Here is a 23,517-nt window from a genome sequence, read left to right as displayed (position 1 = left end):
TCTGGAGGTCATGGGTTATCTCTGAGCTTTGAAATCCTATTCTGACATGGGGATAAAGGTGCTTTTCTTCCATGATTGCCTACGTAGTTATACTAAGTGAGGTATCTAGTACTAAGCTTGAAAAGTACTGGGTGCCTACCCATGGCTAACTTCTACTATTGCAAGTGGGTATTCATAATTTCACTGAAACCCCAGGCTTGATTCTGCATTGTGTCTGCTCTACCACAGCTGAGATGTCACTGAGCTGGGAGTCAGGTACTGGGCTTAAATGTGGCTCTGGACTGACCCACTGATACTCCTGGTGTTCTATTTTGAGAGCAAATATATTTATACAAACAAGGCAATTTCTGGGTCATCACTGCCCAGCATAACTGTTCTTATCCACATGTTGCCATTGAGCATTTGAAATGTATTTCAGATGAAATATCCTAGAAGTCTCAGAACACTAATATATCTAAAATAAGTCTCTTTAGCATTTATGCTGATTGTACATTGAAATAACATTTTGGACATATTTGAGTTAAACAGAAGAAATGATTAAAAATAGCTTGATCTGTCTTTTTATCTTTTTAATTGACACCTAGAAGATTTTAAATTATACATGCAACACATATTATATTTCTATCATACAGCGCTAGTTCAGCTTTGGGGCCCCTTCCATTTTAGTATTTTGTTTAAATTGGATCAAGTTCCTTGTATAGTTAGTTGTTTGCCAGCATATGTTCTAGAGGTTCCCAATACTTCAAAACAATTTGATTGTCCTGTATTAGCCAAAAAAGCAAGAAACTTCAATGAAGATAGAAAAGGAAGATGGTATTGAACCAGAAGACCTGGACTAAAGACAGATAAATGCTACGATGAAGGAAGTTTCACTCAGTGACCCAGTGCATTTTAAGCTACCAGTCCTTCATTGGGCATTCACCCACTACAAGAGGAGGAAAGAATGTTGTATGGAAAGTCATTTAATGTTGACTACAACCATCAGTCAGAAGAATAAGGAACAGCTAAGAAAGATGTTGGATCATCAAAGTTCTAAGCTACCCTGCAATGACTGTAAGCCCCTGGGGAAAATGGTATTTATTTAAGGAAATATAGTCTAACATATGTCTGTTAGTATTAAAAAATCTGGATTATACATGAATTGTGACAGAGAGATTTATTTTAATGACTGAATTTGCCATACTAAAAAGTCATAAAAATATTTCACACAGAATTTCTTTCTGCTAAAAGGGATTATGATGTCTTTGTAGTATACTTGCTAATATGAAGCTAGACGGTAATGCAAATGCAAGAAGGTTAAAGTCAACTAACAGGAGGGGAGATTTCCTGGAACATAATTAACCAATATCCTAATATGTCATGATCACAAAAATGGATTTTATCATCCAATTAATATATTATTGAGATTAACTTCAGTCAGCATTCTCAAAAGTGAGCACATGAATTAATTCCCCAATTTGAACAGTAAAACTTTGGAAAATGCATATATTTATGTATCAGATTGTCTTATGGCTTTGCTTTCATTGCTTCTCTAGTTGGAACTACCAGAAGGCTAATTTCTCCCTTTTTCTGATTTGGCCCATGAACCATCTCACCATATATCCTAGTGCCCATTCTGAAGTCATTTCATTCTTCCTGTATCTTGTCATGTCATTATTTCATTAGCATCTTGATAGATGCCCACTGATGTAAAGAGTTTAGTGTCCCTCATCTGAAATTGTGAGGCTGAATTTAAAAAAGATAATGGGAGAGGTTGAGAGAGGGGAGCTTCAATGGCTGAATATGGGTTAGATGAATAGAGGTCTAGCAAATCCACTGTCTGGACTTGAGCATATGTGTGTTTTGTTGAAGACCACATATTTCAGGAATGAAAATAGCAACTATCATATTCCCTCAATAGTAACAGCAACAACATTACCAGTAATAACAAATAAAGTTAATTCAGTATTCGCTATCTGACAGATACGAAATAGTGCTGGAAAGCATGTATAATTCTCACAATGACCCCCAAACAGGTAATTTTTTTTATTCAGAGAGACTAAACTATATGTGTAAGGGAATCAAAGCTAGTAAGTGGTAAAATAGTGATTTAAAACTTGATTGTTAGTTTCAAAGACCCAGGGGAACTAGCTTCTTAGAGCTGGAAACAAAATTGTAGTTCCCTTTCCATCATTACTACTTAACATTTCCATAAGGCTGGCTTAACCATCATCAGTATACTTTGGGGAAAACATTTCCAGTGGTATTCTGCCTCCCCTGCATCCCTTCCCATCTGTTTCCTTAGAAAGATGATTGACAATGGAGACTTGAATATAAACATTCCAACAGCATCCACAGCCTCAGGACTTCACAGGAAGTAACTAACCGGGAAGCCTTTAATTGACACAGTAACTCTTCTTTGTTCCCAAGAGAATTGCAGCACTGGGGAGTAGGACTCCTGGGCTTTTCATGGTGACATCAGCACAATAATATGAAGTGCTGGCCAACATACATGTGAAACTACCAGGTCACACACTTACTTCACATGAAAGGGGTTTCCAGGACCATATTCCTTTTTGTAGTTTAAAGAATCAAAGGGTTAATTAAAAGCAGGGTTCCTTGTCTCTATGGAAGACCTTTTCTCCCTTGCCAATATATGACTGTTTATATTTCTTGTTCATTTCTCCAGTCCTGAAGATATTTTATTGCTTGCTAAACCAAATTTTCTCTAAATTGCTAGAGAAGAAAAACACCCCAAACTGCTTATTCCATCAAAACCAGTTCCTATATTATATTGGCCAAAATGAAATCCACTAATCCAGGGCACTAAAGTTGATAATAAGGGAGAAAGGCTCTTGATAAGTTTTTAACAAATTCTCTGGAGTCGCAGTTGGCCATAACTTAACCTGTCAATCTTCCCTATTCAGTAGCCCCCTCCACTCCCTACTGGATAATTGTGTTTAGTAATATTGTTTGCGTTATTTTCATATAAGCAGGGAAAGAAAAGAGAATGTGGCCAACTTTCATAGCATTTAGGATATTGCCAAGTTTAAAAAGATGTTTGACTGTTTCTCAGGATGCAATACAGTAAATTAGTCTACTACATCATTGCAAAGTTGACTGCCCCTGGTCACTACTTCCTCACACCCATTCCTTGGCAGAAACTGGAAGTGTAAATAGTGGTCTTTGATTGTGACAGTTCTCCCAGGGATCAGGCTGTCTAGGCTTTCTTTCTCGTGGCCTAATAAGAGGCACCTGGGGGGCCTCCACTGACATCCCAATTGCCATTTTCTTATCAAGGTGGCCCAGAACATGATTTAACTTTCCTGTCTCATTTTCTTTGTTTTCTGCATCTTATGTGCCTGTGGATCAAGGAAGAATCTGGTAAAAACTCTTTGAAGACTATGTATTTAGTCACATAAACATGTATTGATAAAGATTTCAACTGAGACACAGAGAGAGCACAGAGACAGAGAGGAGAGAGACACAGAGCATAGAGACAGTAAGAGGACAGAGTGCATAGAGACAGGGAGAGAGGAGAGACAGAGAGAGAGAGCAGAGAGACAGCGTGAGAGGAGAAAGAAAGAGGGAAATGAGAATACATGCAGAGGTAGGCTAGTATGGAGGATTTAAATGTGTTTTTTATTCTAGTTCCAATGTTTTGTCTCCATTTGGAGAATTAGTAAATAATTACTGTTGACTTCTTAGCATCTACTTTGAAAACTTCCCAAGAAAACCTCATCACTTTTTAGTCCCCTACATGGTCCTTGAACAATCTGGAAGTCTCTCAACTCTGTTAAAGTTACAGAAAGCTTAGCTTAATTCCCTAGGTATCTGTAGTGTCACCATAATTATCCAAATATTTAATCTAAATTCCATGTGTGGCCATTTAAGACATTATGCCTGGTTCCTTCTCATCGGCTTCTGTAGACAAATGAATGTTCTGGTATGACCCTTCCCACTCTTTTAATTTAGACAGTTATCAACCCAGATACTTCCAAGCCAGTTCAGTTCTTCCTGACTCAAAGGCCATGTCTTAAAAATATTTATCACTTTTAGTTGGCTTCTTAAGAAATCAGGAATATATCTCATCTATCCATTTATATTCATGATTACTTTTTCTGATAGTCCTGAATCAAGGAGAACTCAAGCTATTCTGTCACTTTCCTATTACTGTAGGTATCTTCTGTGGCACTTAAAATAGCCCAAGGTGAGCACTTCCCTTGGATGAGCACTTCCTTTGGATGAAGCAACTCTTACCACAAAGACTTCACAGCAGATGCACAGGCCACTGTTCTTCGTAAAGGCATGGGTTATATCCAAGAGAGCAGGCCTTGCCATGGGTCCCCCTGTTAAGACAATGCACTGGGGTCTGAAAAATAAAGAAGACATGAGAATTGGCCAGTGCAAGAAGCATGTGAGCCCAGAACCCTTTAAAGGAAATAAGAGAAAGTTAAGAAAAACAAGAAAACTTGGAAAAATGGAATACTCATTTCTTATTCATTTCTTGGATTTCCTGTCAGAATTCTTAAATTATCTTGACTCTACATCCTGTCATTTTAGTATGTCTCATTTCATTAATCATAGCAAAAGAGTGAAGTAGGGAAAGGGTAGTTTTGGACTTCCCTTGTCTTTCATTTGGGGGGTACTACATCACCCCAAACCTCCACATCCTGTCCCTGTCTCATAGGTGTTTCCATTTCTCTTCCTTGCTAGCCTATAACATACAACTAATTAAGATCTAAAATTGCTTCTTCTCCTAAGGGAATTCATTAAATCATAAAGCATCAGGTTGAATGCAGATACGACCAATGATTAAGAAGCCCAGGGATCTGGCAGATAACCCTCTGAAGTCATAGCCTTCAGGTCTGTGTGTCTCCAGGCATGGAAAAGGACACAGCGGTGTGAGGAGCTGTGGCTCTGGGTGGGTGGAGCTCAAAACAAAAGGGGAAACATGTTCATTTTTGCTCTTGGTAACAGCATGAATTATATCCAAGAAAGCAGGCCTTCTGCTCTTTTCAGAAGCGGTAACTTTGCTATTCATATTGGAAATGTGCCCACAAAGCTCCTCTAAAGGAAAGTCACTTGGAATATGGAACACCAGAAGACCCCAAAAGCCAACTTTACCTGAAATTTTTCACATGGTCTTCCACTGTAGTTAACTCCAGAGCATTGTCTAAAGCGCTCACATAGGAAAGGGCCTGCGTGGAGGAGCCCCAGTTCACATCTGTGGACAAAGGCGGAAATTGGTACCTCCCCAAACTGACCTTTTCTTTGCATGCCTTGAATCATTTTTAATAAACCATTCTCTCCTGCAGTTTTTCTCGCCTATGTAAGCAGTGGTTAGAGCCCAAGTTAGAGAAAATACAACATAGTGTTTTCTGGAAAGAGCCTTGGACTCTCCCATGAGCACCCACGAGAATCCTTAGGAATGAGCCTTCCTTCCAGCTAGGGTCACAAGGAAAGCTTGTTTAGGAAGAAAGCCTGCATGCTGATGGTCACGCAGGCGGAAAGTTCAAGGTCTTCACAAATTCTTATATTGGAAGCAAAAGAGGGATTTCTATATGCAGAGGCAGTGCACAGTCATCTCTCTATTTTGAGTGGCAGAGCTGGCCAGTGTGGGAATTCTTGCTTGTGGGGGTCATGAGCAGAGTTTTAGGCTCTTTAGCAAGTGTCTCAGTCTCATCTGCTAGAAACCAATCTTCAAAGGAGGAGGCTCAGTGCTCTCCCTGCTTCAAAAGCAGTTAATTTAAATATTAAATGGACTCTGTAAGTTTTATGATGAGAAGTCCCAGAGATGAACTGACAGATCTACCCCCAAGATGACCGTCTTCCAGGGCTTGCTGTGGAGAGTGGGGACAAGTGAGTGCTTCATGTGAGGATCGAACAAAGTAATACACAGTATTGATTATGTACCAGACAAGCAGACCTCAGAACATTCATTCTTTTATTATATTATATTATATTATTACTGTGGGGGGCATGCATGCCACAGCACATGCATCGGGGGTCAGAGGATGAGTTTTGTGAGTGGCTTAAAAGATTGCACTCAGGTCCTCAGGCTGATGTGGCAAACATTTCTCCTCCTGGCCTGACATTCATTCTTTTAGGGCTAAAACATCTACTAGTCAATTTCATATTCATACGTAAAAGAATGAACCTCAGTTCACTCCATATACCAAAATTAACACCTCAGATAATAGACCTTAATCAATTATCAAAGTGTCAAAAGTTCTAAATGTTTGTGGCCTTGGGTTGAGGAAAGATGTCTCAGATTCTCTCTGTCTCTGTCTCTCTGACTCTCGCTCTCTCTCTCTCTCTCATACACACACACACACACAAATACAAAAGATAAAAGACAGAAAAGAAAGATCAATTAGTTTTGATAAAAAATAAGAGCGTGTATTGATAAAAAACACATTATTAGGGAAATGAAAAGAAAAGCCATAGGCCTAGAGAACATAGTTAGAAAGAAAGCACACACTGCAAGAGGACCCAGAATACACAAGGAAACCTGACAACTGAGTTAGAAAACAATTCAAAAGAAGACAAAAGATTTAGGTAGCTGCTAAATAAGATATATAAATGGCATGTAAAATTTTCAGTGTCATTAGTCACTAGGAAAATGCAAGTTGAGTGACAGCAACTAGGATTATGTCTCTATTACAAGGACTTTAAAAACCAACTGACAATACTACATGCTGACAAGGGTGTGGAGTGACCAGGACGCCTTTTTAAAATGCTGTTTGGAATGGAAAATAACACTGCTATTCTGGCAGACAATCTAGTAATAAAGTTATATACACCATGTATGAAGTCTCACTCCTAGGCATGTACTCAAAAATGAAAACTCAGATCCACTTGGATTTTATGTATATATTGTATATATGTATACACAATATATATGATATTAATATATACTAATAATATATATCCAAAATTGAAAATGACCCAGATGCCCATCAACTGTCAATCAGTGACAACAACTTGTTGTGGTATATCCATATACAGAACACCACTTGTCAATATCAAAGGACAAATTGCTTATACATGCTCCAGTATGGACAAATCTAAAAGTTCATGCTAACACAAAGACATCCATAAAGACTGTATGCCATGATTCAATTTATATGATATCCTGGAAAGGACAAAACTATATAGGTTCAGAAGTTAGAAAATTGGTTGCTAGGAGCTAAGTTCTGAAGGAAGAGGCTGAATACACAGTTGTCTAAGGGGACTCCTGGAGAAATCCTACACTTTTATTGTAACAGCAACAGGGCTTTACAAGTTTGTCTAATCTTACACCTGTACATCTAAAGGGGGTGGAACTTTCCCAGCTGTAAATTGTACCTGTTGTTAACAATATATAAATTGATAACAAAACCAACAATAAAACCCTCTGGCGTAGTTGTGCCCATCTCTGCCTCGCTGACAGAGTAAGGTAAGGGACACCATGATGGCCCTGGGCCTCTCAACACTGAATTCTGGTCCCTGAATGCTTCTGTGTTCACCTTTCTCTTGCATTCTGAAGTCAATAGCTGAAGCTCAGGCCATGGTGCTCACAATGTCCAGATTTTTTCCTGTAACAGTGGCCTTGCTTTTAGGTGGAGTGGCTATCCTTCCAGGATGTTTCTTGCCCCACCGTGGTCTTCAAGAACTCTATTTCTGTTAAGGTCTTGAGATTTCCCAGATGTTCCACACCCTTGCATGCATTCGCAATTCACTCCCTTGATTCTCATTCTCTGGCTCTGACATTACCCACCTCCACTGGCTTGACGTTGTTTTAGAACTTAATTCATTCATTCAACAAATATTTACTAAATTCATGTAGAGTAGCTGGCTCTGTGAATGCAAACTACAATCCAAGAAAGAATTTTGAACACCGAGGTTGCTTACATTCCCCCTCTTCCTAGCAATCTGTTTATACTGCTCTTGTGATACTTAATATACTGTATTATAGCTAATTGCTTGACTCTGAGTCTGAGAAGTCCTTGAGGACAGGGGCCCTATCTCATTAGGACATTAGAAGAAGGAGAGGTTTGTGAGGTTTGGGGTCACATGCCTAAGGTCTAAATGTCAGCTGTCACACCCTGACTTGTATTTTGGCAAGTGATCAACTCTTTGAAATTTCTTCTCCTCTAAAATGAGTCTCACACCACCAAATGTGCAGCATCACTGTGCAGATTAAATGAGCACAGGACACGTATAGTGCTCCGTGCTGTTAATTACCATTGTCCTTATTACGCAGCATAGTGATGAACTGCCTTGCATACACTACATGTAAGTATGTAGAAGCTACATGATACACATTCAATGGATAGACAGAGAAAGCCTTTGAAGCCATCCTATGTGGTCTCTTTTCTCTTACCTGGCTTCTTATAAGTCACATAGATGTAGAGGGATAACTCGATGACATAGGTGATGACAGCTGCCCACCAATTGATGACAAACATGACTGCACAGCACAAAATAGCTCCAAAAAGAGATACCCACATGTTATAAATCCCATATGCTGGCCTCCATCCTGGAAGGAAAAATAACACAGGAAAATTTTGCTGCTATACTACTCTGTATTATAGGAGTGCAGATAGCATGTCATTTTCAGGCATAAAAAATGTAGTTTTCAGGTCCATTTTCTAACTCTTAACTGTTTTTTCTATGATGTTGGATCCTTGATCTACAAAGATATTGTTTGTACCGAAGACAATGCTGTAAAATTCGGGAAATATAAAGCACTCTGAAAGTAGATGGTCATGTACCAGACCCCTCCATACTTCCTGCATGTCCTTGTTGTCCTCCCAACTACCAGACCTCAAGCATCTAAAATCAGCGTCCTCGGAATGGAAAGGAAGAAGGTAGGGTGGGAAAGAGGTGTCTGGGCAACAGGTGGGATGGAGGAACTCCCTGTCTATGCAAGGGCCAGTTGCTAAAGTGGCCTTTGCTCCATTGGCAGAGCGATGGAGACAACCTGACTTAGAGTCACCCTAAGAGGACAGCGCTTTCTCCTTCAAATGCAATAATCTCAGAGAGGAGGAGGAATGTTTCTATCAGTGGTCCTTAAACTCATCACATCAATATGTGTAGCATCATATTTTACAACGTATCTGTCACAGTTACAATACACACAGGTTTCTATGCCCAGTTAGTTTTCTGAAGTGAAAGAGACCAGGAAACAATTAGGCCAGAATGGGAAAACCTGAGTTGGAGGATGTGTTTGGTCAGTGGGTGAACAGGACTTTAAATCTGGAGTCACTGAAATCCAGTGGAACACTGTCTAGAGGAGCAATTTCCTGGATGGCCACAAGAGGGAAACAGCACTCCAAGAACGCCATTAGAAAAGCCCTGCTTTCTTAGTTCTGCTCCCTTTTGAGAGACAGCTGATGGAGGTCAGGTGGATGGGGAGGGGGGTGGGGTGGGTTTGGCGAGTCATATTTGGGGTTTGTGTATCTACATGTGTCTTCCTATACATGTTTTTTTTTTTCTATTTTTCTACCCCTTTCTCTTTCCCACTATTCCTTTCCATTCTGCTGATAATTATTGTGACTGGCTTTTTTTGTTTGTTTTTGTTTTTCGTTTCTTTTTAACATAGCAAAACATGGCATGGGATTACAGATTCATGTTAAAAGACATACCACACTAAACTAAAAATCTTCAGTTTCTTTCTATAACCCAGTAGCCCTGCATGGATACAGGCCCCATGGCCTCCCTTTCTATAAATCAGTAGCCTCTTGTAGATACAGGTTCCCCAGCCTTCCTTTCTATAACTAGTAGCCTTGTGTGGACACAGGCTCCTGGCCTCCTTTGCAAACTTTGCTGCCAATAAGGCTGAAGATGGCTACAAATGGTAAACGAGTATTTCTTTAGTATCTTGGATGAAAGTTCTCATGGTGAAAGACTTTCTGAGAGTCATATGACCTCGTCAGATGACTTTCTAGAAGTGACAGAAGGATTTTGGGGACAGTAGAAGCAAAGAAGACATGATGAGGTAGAGGAAGACTCTTGGGTGTGGGGTTTTAAACCATTTAACACGGCAGTCCAATTGTGCGCCAATGTCCCTGGCGTGAGCACGACAGTAGATCTGCATTGCCTGCACTCAGCAGGTAATTATGGGAACTGCTCATCCTTCTCTTCTGCACCATGGGCAGGAAACAAATTGATAGTGAGGAAGTCTCAAATATATACATTTATTCCACTTCTGTGGTCACTTTTACCCTGGAAATAAATAGTGGTGTTTTTCTACTGCTGAAATAAATGTGGTTTCTCTTGCAATGAATAATTTATTGCCACGGGAGAAAATTGACTTTACGGTTGGTCAAAAAGGCCATTGCTCACACGATTCTTTTTCTATTTCGGAAGTCATCCCCCCCAACTCACCAAAATAAAGTGGATTATGCTGCCTACTAAGATATAAGAAAACATAAGAACACAGATTGAACACTTTTCACAGACTTATTTCATTTTATTGAGACAAACTAACTGTTTAGACTTGTGTTTTTATTTTGGCTTACCTGGAGATTTGGCATATGAGGCATGGAAGCAGGAGAAATTGATAAGTGCATATGAGGCCAGGAAGAAGTTGGAGATGATGGGCGCGATGACGTTCAGCTCCGCTGCAAGAGAAACAAAGCAGTGCATGAAGATCTGAGCAGTAACAGTGGGGAGCGGACAGCTGTGCAGGCCTAGGAGCGCAACTTCTTCTGGAAATTGACAACATAGCTAAAATCTGTAAGAAACTGAAAACATAGCCAGAATCAAAGTTTAAGAACTTTCTTTGAGGTTATATACATACTTTCAGCCAATGTTTCCTTGAGGTGAGACTGAAGAAAACCTGCCAATCAGAAAATAGACCCTCCAGACCTCTGTCTACACCAGGACTAAGCCCATAATGAACTCTTCTGTAGCAATTTTGAAGGCACAAAATCCTGTATTTGTCTGCTGTGTGTAAGCAGTAAAGGGGCCCTGTAGGATGGAAATCCACATGGTTTTAAAGGAGATAATGTAAAGTATACATTACATTAGATCAATGATTTTAAAGGAGATAATTAAATGTATACATTTTTAAAAAGTTGGTTGTGTGATCATTTACATGCAGAAGTGGATTGGTAAGACGGCTCAGCAAGGAAAGGTGTGTGCTGCCAATCCTGAGTTAGACCTCAGGGGACCCACGCTGAAGAAGAGAACCTTCCACAAGTTGTCTCTTGTCCTATTTGCAAGCAAGCTCAGGCATGTGCACATATGCGCATGTCCCCAACATATCCCACATATGTAATAAAACATTTAAATGCAGAAGACAATAATTTGAAGTCTTAAACATTTTATTACATTACTAGAATATCTCTCTCTATAAATCTTTTTATTTAATTTCTTAAATGTCTAACAAATTGAATGAGTTATATGTAGCGCCCCCCTGCCCAACTTCACAGACATTGTATAAGGACACATAAATTGTTTCACATGCAAAGAAGTACCCTTAGTTTTGGTCTTAATAGAGAGCATGGGTTGTGAAGCTGACAAACATGCCTATTTAAGGCCGTGTGATTGCTTCTAGCTTGCTTGGGAAAGAAAACTCAAACTATAGTCCAGGTAAGTGATTATCAAAAAAAAAAAAAAGTCTAGGAGCTATTTATTTGAGGAGCACGTAATATGCAGATTCCAAATCCTCAGTGATTCCGACTCAGAAGCCCTGGCTTTGGGTCTGTGAAACATGGACTTTCTGGACACCCCAGTGATTCTGAGCAGATGTCCAAGGAGCTGCATTTAAAGAAAGACTGGTATAGACAATTCAGCTTGCCAGTTTAGAGCTATCATGCGTAGAGCTGGGGTAGGAGGGTGGGGGTGTCTATAATCTCCCATGGTTAGGAAGTATTGCATTGGAGGGAGGGTTCAGTTGCACCTGACCAGATGATCTTCTAACATTCAGGTTCAAACCTGCAGCACCCCCCTCCCACTTCCTTAAATGCCCTCTTGTAAGAATTCCTTGTTAGACAAATGCTAACATTTCCAGACAGAGTATTAATATAAACCAGCTAATTTCTCAAGCTAAAAACAAAACCCTGAGTAATAAGAAGGATCTTTGGCTCTCAGTAGTACAAGAGAACTACACACCAATGAGAATGAATGCCATGGCTATCACAAAAGTGAGGAAGTATCCTCTCAGGGGCTCGTTGTTTTTCCCATAGCCCTTTGCGAAGAACTGCAGTCCTTTGAAGATGTTGTCCTTGCACAGAGCCTAATGGGAGAAGAGAGAAGACATTTTTCATTTATATCTATGCACAGTCATTTTCTCTAGGTGATTCAGAAAAGGAGATTTGGGAAAGATTAAGCGATGCACAATACGAGGCGCAAGTTAACACTGTGACTCATCATTCTTTGTATTATCGGAATCGATCTTGACTATGTGGCAGACACGGCGCTTCAGCCAGATGCAAGCATTAACGGTTGCGGAAAATGATGGAAAGTGATAGCTGGTGCCGCTATTTCAGATTGTTTCGCATGCAGTGAACACAGTGCTCGCTTCCATGGCTGTATTACCTGGAATACTTTGGGCGCACTGACTAGGGAGGCCAGGGCTGAAGAGAGTGTTGCTGAAAAGATCCCCGCGGTGATGAGGGGGCCGAACCCTGACACCATGCTCATGACCTTGAGAAGAGAGAAGGGTTTGGATAAAGCAGCCCATCCAACGGACAGACAGAAAGTTAATTATTCTTCAGCACAATTTCTTCCTTCTCCATTTCCTGTGATTTGCAGTCTTATAAACTACTGCTCCCCCACCCCCACTTCACTCTTGAACTTGTAATACTTCTCTTTTCAAGATGGAAGGACTTCTTTTTTTAAAAATTTACCAAGCACTAGATACCCACCACAAGATACTTAGAGAACACTGGAAAAACTAAGGAAGGGAATGCGTTCAAGGACTTTCACAGCATCTCCGCTGTGCTCTGGTGGGAAGACGTTCTGCCCCACAGCATGTGGTGTTGAACAGGTGTGAGCACCGCTTGCCTTCCTTCAGTCTTTTTAAGACATTGGTTTTTCCTCTACCGAAGTTTCCAAACCTTTGCTTTTATTGTGCTCTTTAAACATAGCTTTATTTTCTGAGACAATTGAGATACTCTTGGTTTGCCTCAGAATCATAATGAAAATGATACCAGTACCAATCTGATCCTTGGGAGCAGATCTGACACGTTTATGGAGAGCCTATCGGCTTCAGTCCTATTCTGGAATAATGATTTCAGCAGAGTTGATGTCTCTGTGTTGGTTGCTACAATTAGACGGATGCAGACTTCTCAGTCCACTTACTTCTTACTCTCTTTACCGACCACGTAGGGCAGTTAGCAAATCCTGTACTTTCCCATGTTGCTTTGCTCTCATTTCCATCCCAGCTTCTTGTTCACGATTTCCCCTTGCCCTGACTCTTGGCCTGCACACAAAATGCATTCCAAGTGCTAGTTAGCCTCTTCCTTCCAGCACAGAGTCACTTGAAATTGAGGAACAACAGGGTGCTCCCTGCTGGTGACACAACTGACACCGTCTACTGTCTCCTTCCCACAGTGCCAAAAGCACGGGGATTGCTACCACACTACACCTGCGTGACTTCTTGCTCTCCCGGACCACCTGCTCCTTGCTTAATTCAAATCAATCCATAGGTAACCAACTGCAGATCCAGAAGCCTTGCTGCACTTGGCATTCTGGAAATGCAGACACCAAACTCTTTCCCCCTCTCTCTCTAAGGTTCATACCTGAAAATTGTTCATCAGCCCATACTGACATGGTTCGTGCTGACACCTCGAGAAGTCGTAGCCCAGCCCACAGGCAGCAGATCCGTTGCAGTTGATCCCAGAAGCGATGGTGTCATTTATGCTTCCAGTGGCATCTCTGACCACACATGCCGCTGAGGAGACAATGTCTGTCATTTCTTTTTTCCTCGCTCCTTTTCAGTGCTAGGGACAGAGCCAAGGGCCTTGTGCTTGTGAAGCAAACATTGTAGCTAAATCCCTGACCCCCCCCCATCATCTCATCATCTTGTCATCCCTGTCAGAGTCCTGCTCTCTGAGGGTTTCGCTCTAAAACATGCTTAGTTGGCTATGAGCCGGAACACATATTTTCAGAGCCTGTGTAGACTGTCAATTCTTCTTGAGACATGGTCCCTGGAGCTCCCAGCCTCTGAGTCCTCCAAACACCCTGGTTTATACAAGCTGTCACTCACACTGCCTTGGGTGGTCCTCACTCCTGAGGCTATCTTGTAGGAGGACGCTGTCTTGTTTTCTGATCTCCTAAAGCGCACGCGCAGCGCTTTGGCATCGCATGTGCACAGCTATTGTCTAGGGAACGTCTACTGACCACATGGCTTTTTAATAATTCTCGTTGCCTGAGAGGCACTCAAGGGAAGGCACTAAGGAATTGAATAACTAAGATAATGTGATCTTGTTTCCAACTAATTCTTTGCATACATTTTAGAAACAGAGTAATAATTCTACTTTAGATGTAATTTTAAAAACTTTTTTATGAGATTATAATGAAACTCCCCCCTTCTCTGACCTGCCTCTAAACTTTCTCATATACCCACCTGTCTTGCTCTTTCAAATTTGTGACCTCTTTTTTGTTTAATTGGAGTGTGTGTGTGTGTGTGTGTGTGTGTGTGTGTGTGTGTGTATTTCAAAGCACATGAATACAGTGTACTTAGTCTGTACACTGTTTGCCTGTATGTTTTCAGAGCTGGCCACACAGTGTCGGATTACCGATTGCTGTGCTCTTCCCTGGGGAAAACTGTCTCTTCTGCTCTCAGCATTCTTTGGTTCCCTATAGCTCTTGGTGTATTGCTGAGGCATTGTGTGCTGTCCTACCCGCTCCCATTCACATTAGCGTGTCTATTGCCATCCTCCTTGTTCATGTCAAGTACATGCAGTTTTAATTGCCTTAATAATAAAGATAGCACCTCCCAGTAAGATGGTTGCATGGTTTCTGCCTATGCTGAAAAAGGATAGAATAAAAAACATTAGACTTCATCCAAACAGAAATGTAGGCAGGGCTTTGGAAATCCACGGAGGAAGGAAAGGAAGAGAGCAGAACAGAGACGCACTGCTACATGGAGTAGCAAGCTCATCAGAACTTCACCTGCACAGTTCCCTGGATGGGTAATGGGACTCAGAAGCCACTTCCAGAAGATAAGCTAGGTGAGGGTCAGGCAGCTCCACCCCCAGCTCGAGGCAAAGCCCTCGTGAGCTTAAATCCTGTTGTAGTATTTAGAGACACAGTGATTTCTCCGACTGATGAAGCAACATAGGTGAGAGAGATCCTGTTTTCCTGATGGGATTCAGGGCAGTGGGGGTTTGAAGGCATCTTGAAGATCTTCCATTGGGCCTGTTACAGCCCTTTGGTAAGAGATGGTCCAGGGAGACAGCTGTGGAGAGCAGAGAGCTGGACAGCGAGGACTGAAGAGTACAGGTGGCCAGCAAGCCTAGAGTTTGATACCTCAGAGCCTGAAGCTTACAGACGGATGAAATTCTGAAGACAACTGTGGCTCACTGCTTTAGAGCCCAGGAACTCAGAAGTTCAAAGGGTGCACTCTCCAGCAGGTGACTGACACCCGGGGAGCCTTGACAGCACCAAGTCGGGTCCTCCATCTGCACCCATCTCTGTGAGGTTGTTTCTCCCACATCCCCACATCCTTCTGCTAGAACAGGCACATCGGGTTTATGATCTGGGGGTCTCAGTTAAGTGAGAGAAACTGTTCATCTTACAGAGGGATACTGAGTGGCCAGTAGAGGCCCCTGTTGCCCTAAGAAGAACAGTTGCTGTGCAGTGAACTCTGGAAGGCATCCTGCGCTTGTCCAGTACAGACTAAACAATATATAAGCCAGAGAAGAAAAGGGAGTCCAAATTCAACCAACTGCCCTCCTGCAGTGCTTGTAACTAGCAGTTTCAATTCTGAAGATCCAGGCAGGAGCCATTTTAACATTGTTTTCCCCTACTGTGTGATTCCTTTTATTCCCCCCTACCTGCATATTTAGCAGTATCTTCACTGTACTATATCTTTTGAAACTTCTTCTTCTTCTTCTTCTTTTTTTTTTTTTGTATTTACGAGACAGGGTTTCTCTGTATTGTTTTGGAGGCTGTTGGTCCAGCCTGGCCTTGAACTCACAGAGATCCGCCTGCCTCTGCCTCCCGAGTGCTAGGATTAAAGGTGTGTGCCACCACCGCCCAGCTATTCTTATCTTTTAACAAATTTATATTTTCAATTGTGTGTTTGTGTGTGTCTATATGGGTATGTGTGCGTAGGAGTGAGGTTGCTCACAAGGCCACAGGCCTTAGATTTCCTGGATCTGGCATTACAGATTGTTGTGGGCCGCCCAACATGGGTGCTAGAACCAAACTTGGGTCTTCTGCAAGAGCAGCACGTGCTCTTAACACCTATCTAGTCACCTCTGCAGCCCAGACGGTTTTCTCTTAATACTCTTATGTTATTTGGTTTCATTTCACGCACATTAGCATTTTGCCTGCAGGTATGTCTGTGTGAGGGTGTCAGATCTTGGAGTTGTGAGCTGCCATATGGGTGCTGGGAATCGAACCCAGGTCCTCTGAAAAGACGGTGCTCTTAACCACCAAGGCATCTCTCCAGCCCATTGCTTTTTTTAAACTTTTTTAACAATCAGGAAATATTTTTCCTTTAAATTTTTCTATTTCTTTTTTTCTCTCTTCTCTACCCCATCTTTTCCTCTTAGCTATTTGACTTCACTTTTCTTATTTTTCTCATCTTCCCCACATCCTTTCTGCATCTCATTTATTTCTCACTTTGTAGCACATGTCATTCTCAGCTCATGGCCACTGGTTGTGTATTAGTGACTGTAAATGATTTTAAATGGATTTCTGTGTCTCATGTGGTTTGATGTCATTGTGGGTACAGAGGTTTGCTTGGTAGTAGGGGTTTAGATCACAAGAGTAAGTAATCAAATAAGAAAGACCTCCCCCACCTCAAAAAACTCCAGAAGTGATATCTAAACCAAGAAATGCACTAACACAATAAACATAAGAAACTTCAAAAAGCCAGCAGCATGACTCTTTCAAGAGATGGTAACTCCATGAGTGTTAAACCCAAAGGTACAGAGAAGTACAAAATTCAGTGTGATGATTTCAGTTTTCTGGTAAAAACGATCAATAACCTAAAAGAAGATGCAAACTATCAGATGAATTTGATCCAGGCCATAAGGAGAAGCATCAACAAATAGGAAAAGAGTCATCAAAAGGAAGGAGATCAGCAATGCAGGTGAAAAAGGCGGCAGCACAGACAACTCAGAAAAGAAACAAAGATTTTTTTAAAGGAAAAACAAAAACCAAACCCAGAAGCATTAAAAATGAAAACTTCACTGAATCAAATAAAAGGCACAACAGGACCGGTCACTAAGAAACCTGACAAGCAGAAGGAAGAATGTCAGAGATGGAAGATAGGGTCGATGGAGCATGGTGTCCAGATATCAGCACGGGAAACAATAGCAAACAAGTGTGACCACATCTTAGGACTCTGAGACACTAAGGCTCAGATCCACAACACAGAAGAAAGAGGCCAACACTAAAAACACCAAGAACTCACTGAATTATCCTGGAAACTCTCCAAATCTAAAGACACAGATAGTCAAGCACCAGAAGCATTCAGAATTCCCAATAGCCACGATGAGAGAAGACTCTCTGTGATATCAGAATGCTGAAAATACCGGGCAAAGAAAACCATCTTCAAAGCTGTAAGGGGGAAATGGCAAATCATCTACAAAGGCAGAAACAACAGAATAACACCAGGCATCTCACAGGTCACCCTCAAAGCCAAGAAAGCTTAGAACCCAAAGCAATTAGCTGTTGACTAGCAAAGTTATCGTCTAGAATCGATGGAGAAATAAGGGCTCCTAGGGCAGGCACTTACTATGGCATGACATGTGTCAAACCCAAACTGCAGAGAATGCTCATAATCAAAGAGAGAAGGAGTAATGATGTACTTATAGTATAATTTCATAAATAAAATGAATTTAGGGAAAGAAAACAAAGGTCAACATATGCTGGTAGGGATGTGGGGAAAGGTGAACTCTTAGTTGGTGGGAATGTAAACTTGTGTAGCCCCTATGGAAACCAGTATGAATATTCCCTGAGAAACTGACAACAGATTTAATCTAAGACCCAGACATACTCCTGCTACATACACAAAAAGTTCTAAGTAGACATATCACAGAGATATGTGTACTTCCATGCTTATTGCTCCCCTGTCCACAATAGTCAGGACATGGAAGTATCTTAAATGTCTGTCAACATATAAATGGGTGGAGGGTGTTGTGATGTCTACACAATGAATTTTATGCTGCCAGAAAGAAAAGTGATATTATGACAGTGGCAGGAAAATGGACACATCTGAAAAACATTATGCTAAGTGAAACAAACCAGCCTCAGAAAGACAAATACTGCATGTTTTCTTTCTGATATAGAAGCTAGGTTTAAAATTATACATACATGTGAGTGAATATGTGTTTATAGGTCATATGACTGGAATGGATATTATCAGAGAAGATGAAGTGGTATTAGGAGAGGTGAGAATCAGAGAGAGTCATGGGACACAGGAAATAGGAAAGTAGATGCAGGAAGTGACATGGTGAAGAAAGAGGCGAGGAGAGGGCATGGGGAAGAACAGTGGAGAAGGGAACAACTCAGAACCAAGTGTTCTGACAAATGCTTCAGTGGATGTCATAATGGCATGCACCCCTCTGTGTGTTAACTGAACAAAAGAAGTACATAAGGCAGTTCTTTGGGATAAATATTAGTATTTCTAACGAGCCATTAGTAGCTATGATGAGACCATCTCACTTCTTTCTGTTTCATTATTTTCACACATTTGTATACTTCCATTATTTTATATTATAAACTTTGTATGATGACCATCTTTGTGCATTAACATTTTCTTCTAAATTTTAAAATATTTCTACAGGGTTGAGTCTTAGAAACAGAATTGAGAGCATTTTAGAAGCCTTTGGTCTTTAGATGTACTTATGTGGTCTTTTATGTGTATGTATGCTTTTCCCGCATGTGTTTATGGACTCTATATGTGTGCCTGGTCCCTGCAGGTCAGATGAGGACACTAGAGCCCCTGGAACTGGAGATACTGACGCTGTGAGTCACAATGTGTGTGCTGGCAAATGAACCTGGGTCCTTCTCAAGAGCAACGAGCATTCTCGTGAAGAAAAAAAAGGTATGCTATTTTCCAGAGTCAAAAAGGTAAATAGTGCACGTTTTCCTCATATGTGGAATTTAGATTTAAATCTGGATCTCCATATATGTATATATCTACATGTATGTATGTATGTATGTATGTGTGTGTGTCTCCATATATACACATACATATGTACAAAAGTGGGAGAAGAAGGGGGACTAATTAGGGAGAGGGAGGATACTAAAGGGAGGGGAAGAACGTATAAGAAAGTGCTGTGTAGCAAGGATAAGAAAATACAATGATGTGTTGAAAGAGATTCGATTATACTGTGTACCCCAAGTTTGCATTTGTGTTAATTAAATAAAATTAACCTTGGGTCAGGAGGCTACATTAGCAAGTAGCTGACAGAAAGCAATCATAGAGCACCAGAGACATCTGGGAGAGATAGAGAGACACAGGAAGTAGTAGGGTGGGGTTTGGAGTGGTGCAGCTTCTTCTGCCTTGGAGAAGCTAAAGCACGGGTCTTCCGTGGGTGCCAGCAAGGAGAGACGATTAGCTAGTTGCTACTCAGCCTCTCTGAGCATGCAGGCTTTCACCCCAGCCTTTATCTCAAGTCTTAGTCATAATTAGGATAGACATTTGGTTAAAGCTACCTTTAGTGGCAGCGACAGGGCAGGTGCCTGTGAGAGTAGAATTCTCCCTGGGTTGGGGCCTGAGAGGCTAGGTTGCTGCTAGATAAGCAGGCCAGTAACTGCAGAGTCGCAATCGCTGGCTGTAGATTAAGGCACAGCCACTGGGCTGAAGTTAAAACAACAATATGAATAAGAATTCAAGGAAATGAAACAAAGAAAAAAGATGGAGTATAAATTTTGACTTTTACTTTCCTTATGAGGTTTTCTGACTATTATTAATTATCTCTGACATAGTGTATTTGATAGTTATTGAAACACATTAAAATATACATGAGGGTTTAAAATGCATACATAATAGGTTCTTTGTTAACCAAATGCCAACTAATAAGACATTAATCTTTCTTTTCCACTCCACCCTGGGTGGCCTCTTATTACTACTACCTTTAAGTCAGCTCCCATGGGAGGCCTGCCCTTTCTGAATGGAGATAGAGGAGTAGGAGTAGAAGGGAAATGGGGTAGATGGGAAGGTGGGGGGGGGCAGGGAGGAGAGGAGGGAGGGGAAACTGTGGTTGGCATGTAAAATAAATGAAAAAAAGTTACTTAAATAATAATAATAATAAGAGACAGCTCCAAAAGTTGCTCGTTGGTCTGAGGGTATGAGTCTTGCTTATGGTCATGGCTTATAACCCGAGGAAAGCCTTTCCATTTGGAGCTGGGGACATGGTTCAGTCAGTAAAGTGTTCATTGCACATGCATGAGGACCTTCATTTGAACATCTAGAAACATGTAAAACCAGGAATGATAGTTTGTGTCACCATACTCCTACTGTGTTTCTTAAACATGCACCTGCTGACCTAAAACCATTTTTGGAAGATGTAACCCCAGATGACTTCAGTGTCATTCTAAAGTCGTTGATGACCTAATGCACTGAATAAGAAAATGTCTTCCTGTGTAGCAGCACAGAATGCCACAGGGCACTGAACAACCTTACCAGGTTTCTCACACAAGAAGCAGCAATATAGGCAACAGTCTTAATTTTTTGCTTTTTTTTTTTTTTGGCCTTTTTTCCCTTCAGAAATCGATTTAAGACATATTGACTTTTCCAACTTTTTCTTACAGCAAGCAGAGGACTACTGGAGTTTACCCTTTGGTCAAACGGCCACCAGGCTTCCATAGTTGTTCAACCCTAGCTTTCATTCCTCACTGTGCACTTCTCTTTGTGTTGGAAAACACATTCCTTTCTTACCATTATGGCGTAGACATGTGGTGGCTTTAAGAGGAGTGGCCACAGGCAGCAGGTAGAGCCAAAGCCTGCCTTGTGGCATGAGAAAAGGCACATATGCCATGCTGGGCTCACCCAGAAGCATGGGACTGGCTTCCACACTGCTAACAGCTGGGCTGGGCTGATTTCCTGGCAGCTGGTGTCAATGACACCTCCAAGTTAGACATGAGATACTGCTGTGAATTCCTCATCTTTTATGATTTGCTTTGCCAGGTTTGGGTTTGGGTTTTGTTTGATTTCTTGCTCTGTTCTTTCTCACTTGCCTTAGAGGGCACGAGAGCTGAGTGCTAGAAGTGACATCTTTGTCAGCAGTGTGACCATCACAGAGGGCAAGGCAGGGACTTCTTTGGGCCAGGGCATAACAACAATTTGATAGGCTCTTTTAAAACACTAATCCGAAGATGTCTGCATTGCTATTTTAATTGCATCAAAGGCACAAACCATTAAGTACCAAGAAAGGAAGTAAAGTTGCTGCCTTATAAACAAAACTTTCTACTTACGTTCCGTGGAAAGCCGTTAGATGCAAAGAACCACTGGGCTCCCTGAAATTCTGACATCAGGGATGTTTTACTCACCTACACAAATAGCAACACCTATGTAGGCAACAGTGGTGATGAAAATGGCCAGCATGGTTCCTCTGGGGATGGCATCCTGGGGATCCTGTGAAAAATTATGCAGAGAAGAAAACAGAACTGAATAATAAACAGAGTGCTAGTAGTTATTTCTGTATTTTCAAAATGTTAAACAATGCTTCCTAAGGTAAGCTCTAAAGAAACTGTCTAGCAAATGGCGAAGTGAACAGTCCTTTGGACAGAGTATTCAGAGTGAATAATGGAATATAAAACTTGGTACTGCGTATAAACTCACAGAGCTTGCACCAGTCTGTACCAGATGGGATCCTAGAGCTAAAAGGAAAAGTAGGCACATGCCTGCATTCCTAACCCAGAAGCCACTTCCAATTGATAAGCACTTGTAAATGAGAAATTAGCTTTCTCCAAGGGAGTCTCACTGGGTAAACAAACCACGCTTAAGGGTAGGCTCCATGTGCACCAGTAAAAGGCCAATAGAAAATGAACTCAATGACATCTTTGGAGGTTCCTTGTCTTTTTTTTTTTTTTTTTTGCCTTACATGTTCTTTGTACATATGTTTACAGGTTTGTTTGTATGGGATTCTTTTGTGTGTGACCATGTGTATCCCCATGTCTATATGTGTTTCTTGTGCTTTTTCTTTGGCTCTTTTTCTTGTTTGGTTATTTTGCCCTATATTTGTCTGTTTTGTTTTATTGTATTCTAGGTCATTTTATTATTATTTCTTAGATGTCTGTTTTCTAAGGAGATACAGAAAGGGGGTGGATCTGGATGGGAAGGTGGAGAGGAATTGAAAGGAGTTGGGGGAGGGGAAACTGCAATCAGAATATATTATATAAAAAATCTGTTTTCAATTAAAAAAGGAAAACAGAAATGCGGTTCTATTTTTAATAAGCAAATCCAACCATTAAAAGAAGCAAAAACAAGACCAATCAAACAAAACCTCAGAGTTGAACTGAAGAGAATATGCCCGTCTAAAGAGAGATGTTATAGAAATAGAACAGACCTCTCTCTCTCCATGCGAAGTGCCGTTAGAAGCATCAAACATAAACATATCTGGTTTGTTGACAATATCTGGTCATATGTATGTTTTATGCTGAGCTTAGGCTTGTCTTTAATTAAAACCAACAGACAAAGAAAAACAAGACAGAACAAAAACACCATTCTGGCTGAGCAAAAAAGATCATATGCTAAATTCTCCAGTCTCTCTACATTCTTCATTTCCTCAAGAAAGTTCAGTAAAGAGATAAGGTCAACCCTTCACCAGAAAATAAGCTTTTCTCTTGCTTATAAATGTATGTGCATATATTGAATTGAGTCCACATGATATTTAATTCACCAGTTATATCTTGTTTTGGAAGGTGAAAGGTTCAGACATTACGCTGGCCTGCCCTGTTACCTGGCAGGATGCACTCAGGCAACACTCTGGCCAGCCCAGAGTTCTGTGAGAACCACGCAGGTGCAAAGGACCCCTTTAAAGGACTGACCCCTGCCCGCTTACACTCTTTTTACTCTTGTCTTCCTCTCTCATCATCTCATCCTCTCTCTCTCTCTCTCTCTCTCTCTCTCTCTCTCTCTCTCTCAGCTCTGCACGGGTTGGTTACCCCTCACCCCCCTTCCTTCCCTGTCCACCAATAAAACGCCACGTGGGATCATTGAGTCACGGTTTGTGTCTCGTTACTGGATAAACAATAGACATTTTAACAACAGAAGGGACTGTTAAATTATATCAAAATGATTTCCAAGCAGCATGTTGGATTATATTTAATTCAATTCAGGAAATTATTAAACAAATATTTTGATGCATGATTTTCTTATATAGACAGTTATCTGGCATTCAGAAAGAGTTAATGAAT

The 23,517-nt window shown here is 41.1% G+C and overlaps 1 protein-coding gene across 1 annotated transcript in view; it reads right to left on the bottom strand.

Annotated features, from left to right (window-relative positions):
* Slc12a1 (solute carrier family 12 member 1) overlaps positions 1–23,517 on the bottom strand; it is an 82,064-nt gene that overhangs the window by 30,424 nt on the left and 28,123 nt on the right. The window contains exons 10-17 of the mRNA XM_040746204.1: positions 21,649–21,733; positions 13,716–13,867; positions 12,511–12,618; positions 12,085–12,208; positions 10,488–10,589; positions 8,348–8,503; positions 5,107–5,206; positions 4,240–4,351 (exon numbers count right to left, since the gene is read on the bottom strand). Of these exons, the coding sequence (XP_040602138.1) occupies positions 4,240–4,351; positions 5,107–5,206; positions 8,348–8,503; positions 10,488–10,589; positions 12,085–12,208; positions 12,511–12,618; positions 13,716–13,867; positions 21,649–21,733 (939 nt within the window). The remainder of the gene's footprint in view (positions 1–4,239; positions 4,352–5,106; positions 5,207–8,347; positions 8,504–10,487; positions 10,590–12,084; positions 12,209–12,510; positions 12,619–13,715; positions 13,868–21,648; positions 21,734–23,517) is intronic.

Source organism: Mesocricetus auratus, unplaced genomic scaffold (assembly GCF_017639785.1).
Source record: "Mesocricetus auratus isolate SY011 unplaced genomic scaffold, BCM_Maur_2.0 Super-Scaffold_100004, whole genome shotgun sequence".
In the NCBI taxonomy this organism is placed as follows: Eukaryota; Metazoa; Chordata; class Mammalia; order Rodentia; family Cricetidae; genus Mesocricetus; species Mesocricetus auratus.
This window is presented reverse-complemented; position numbering and strand designations above follow the sequence as displayed.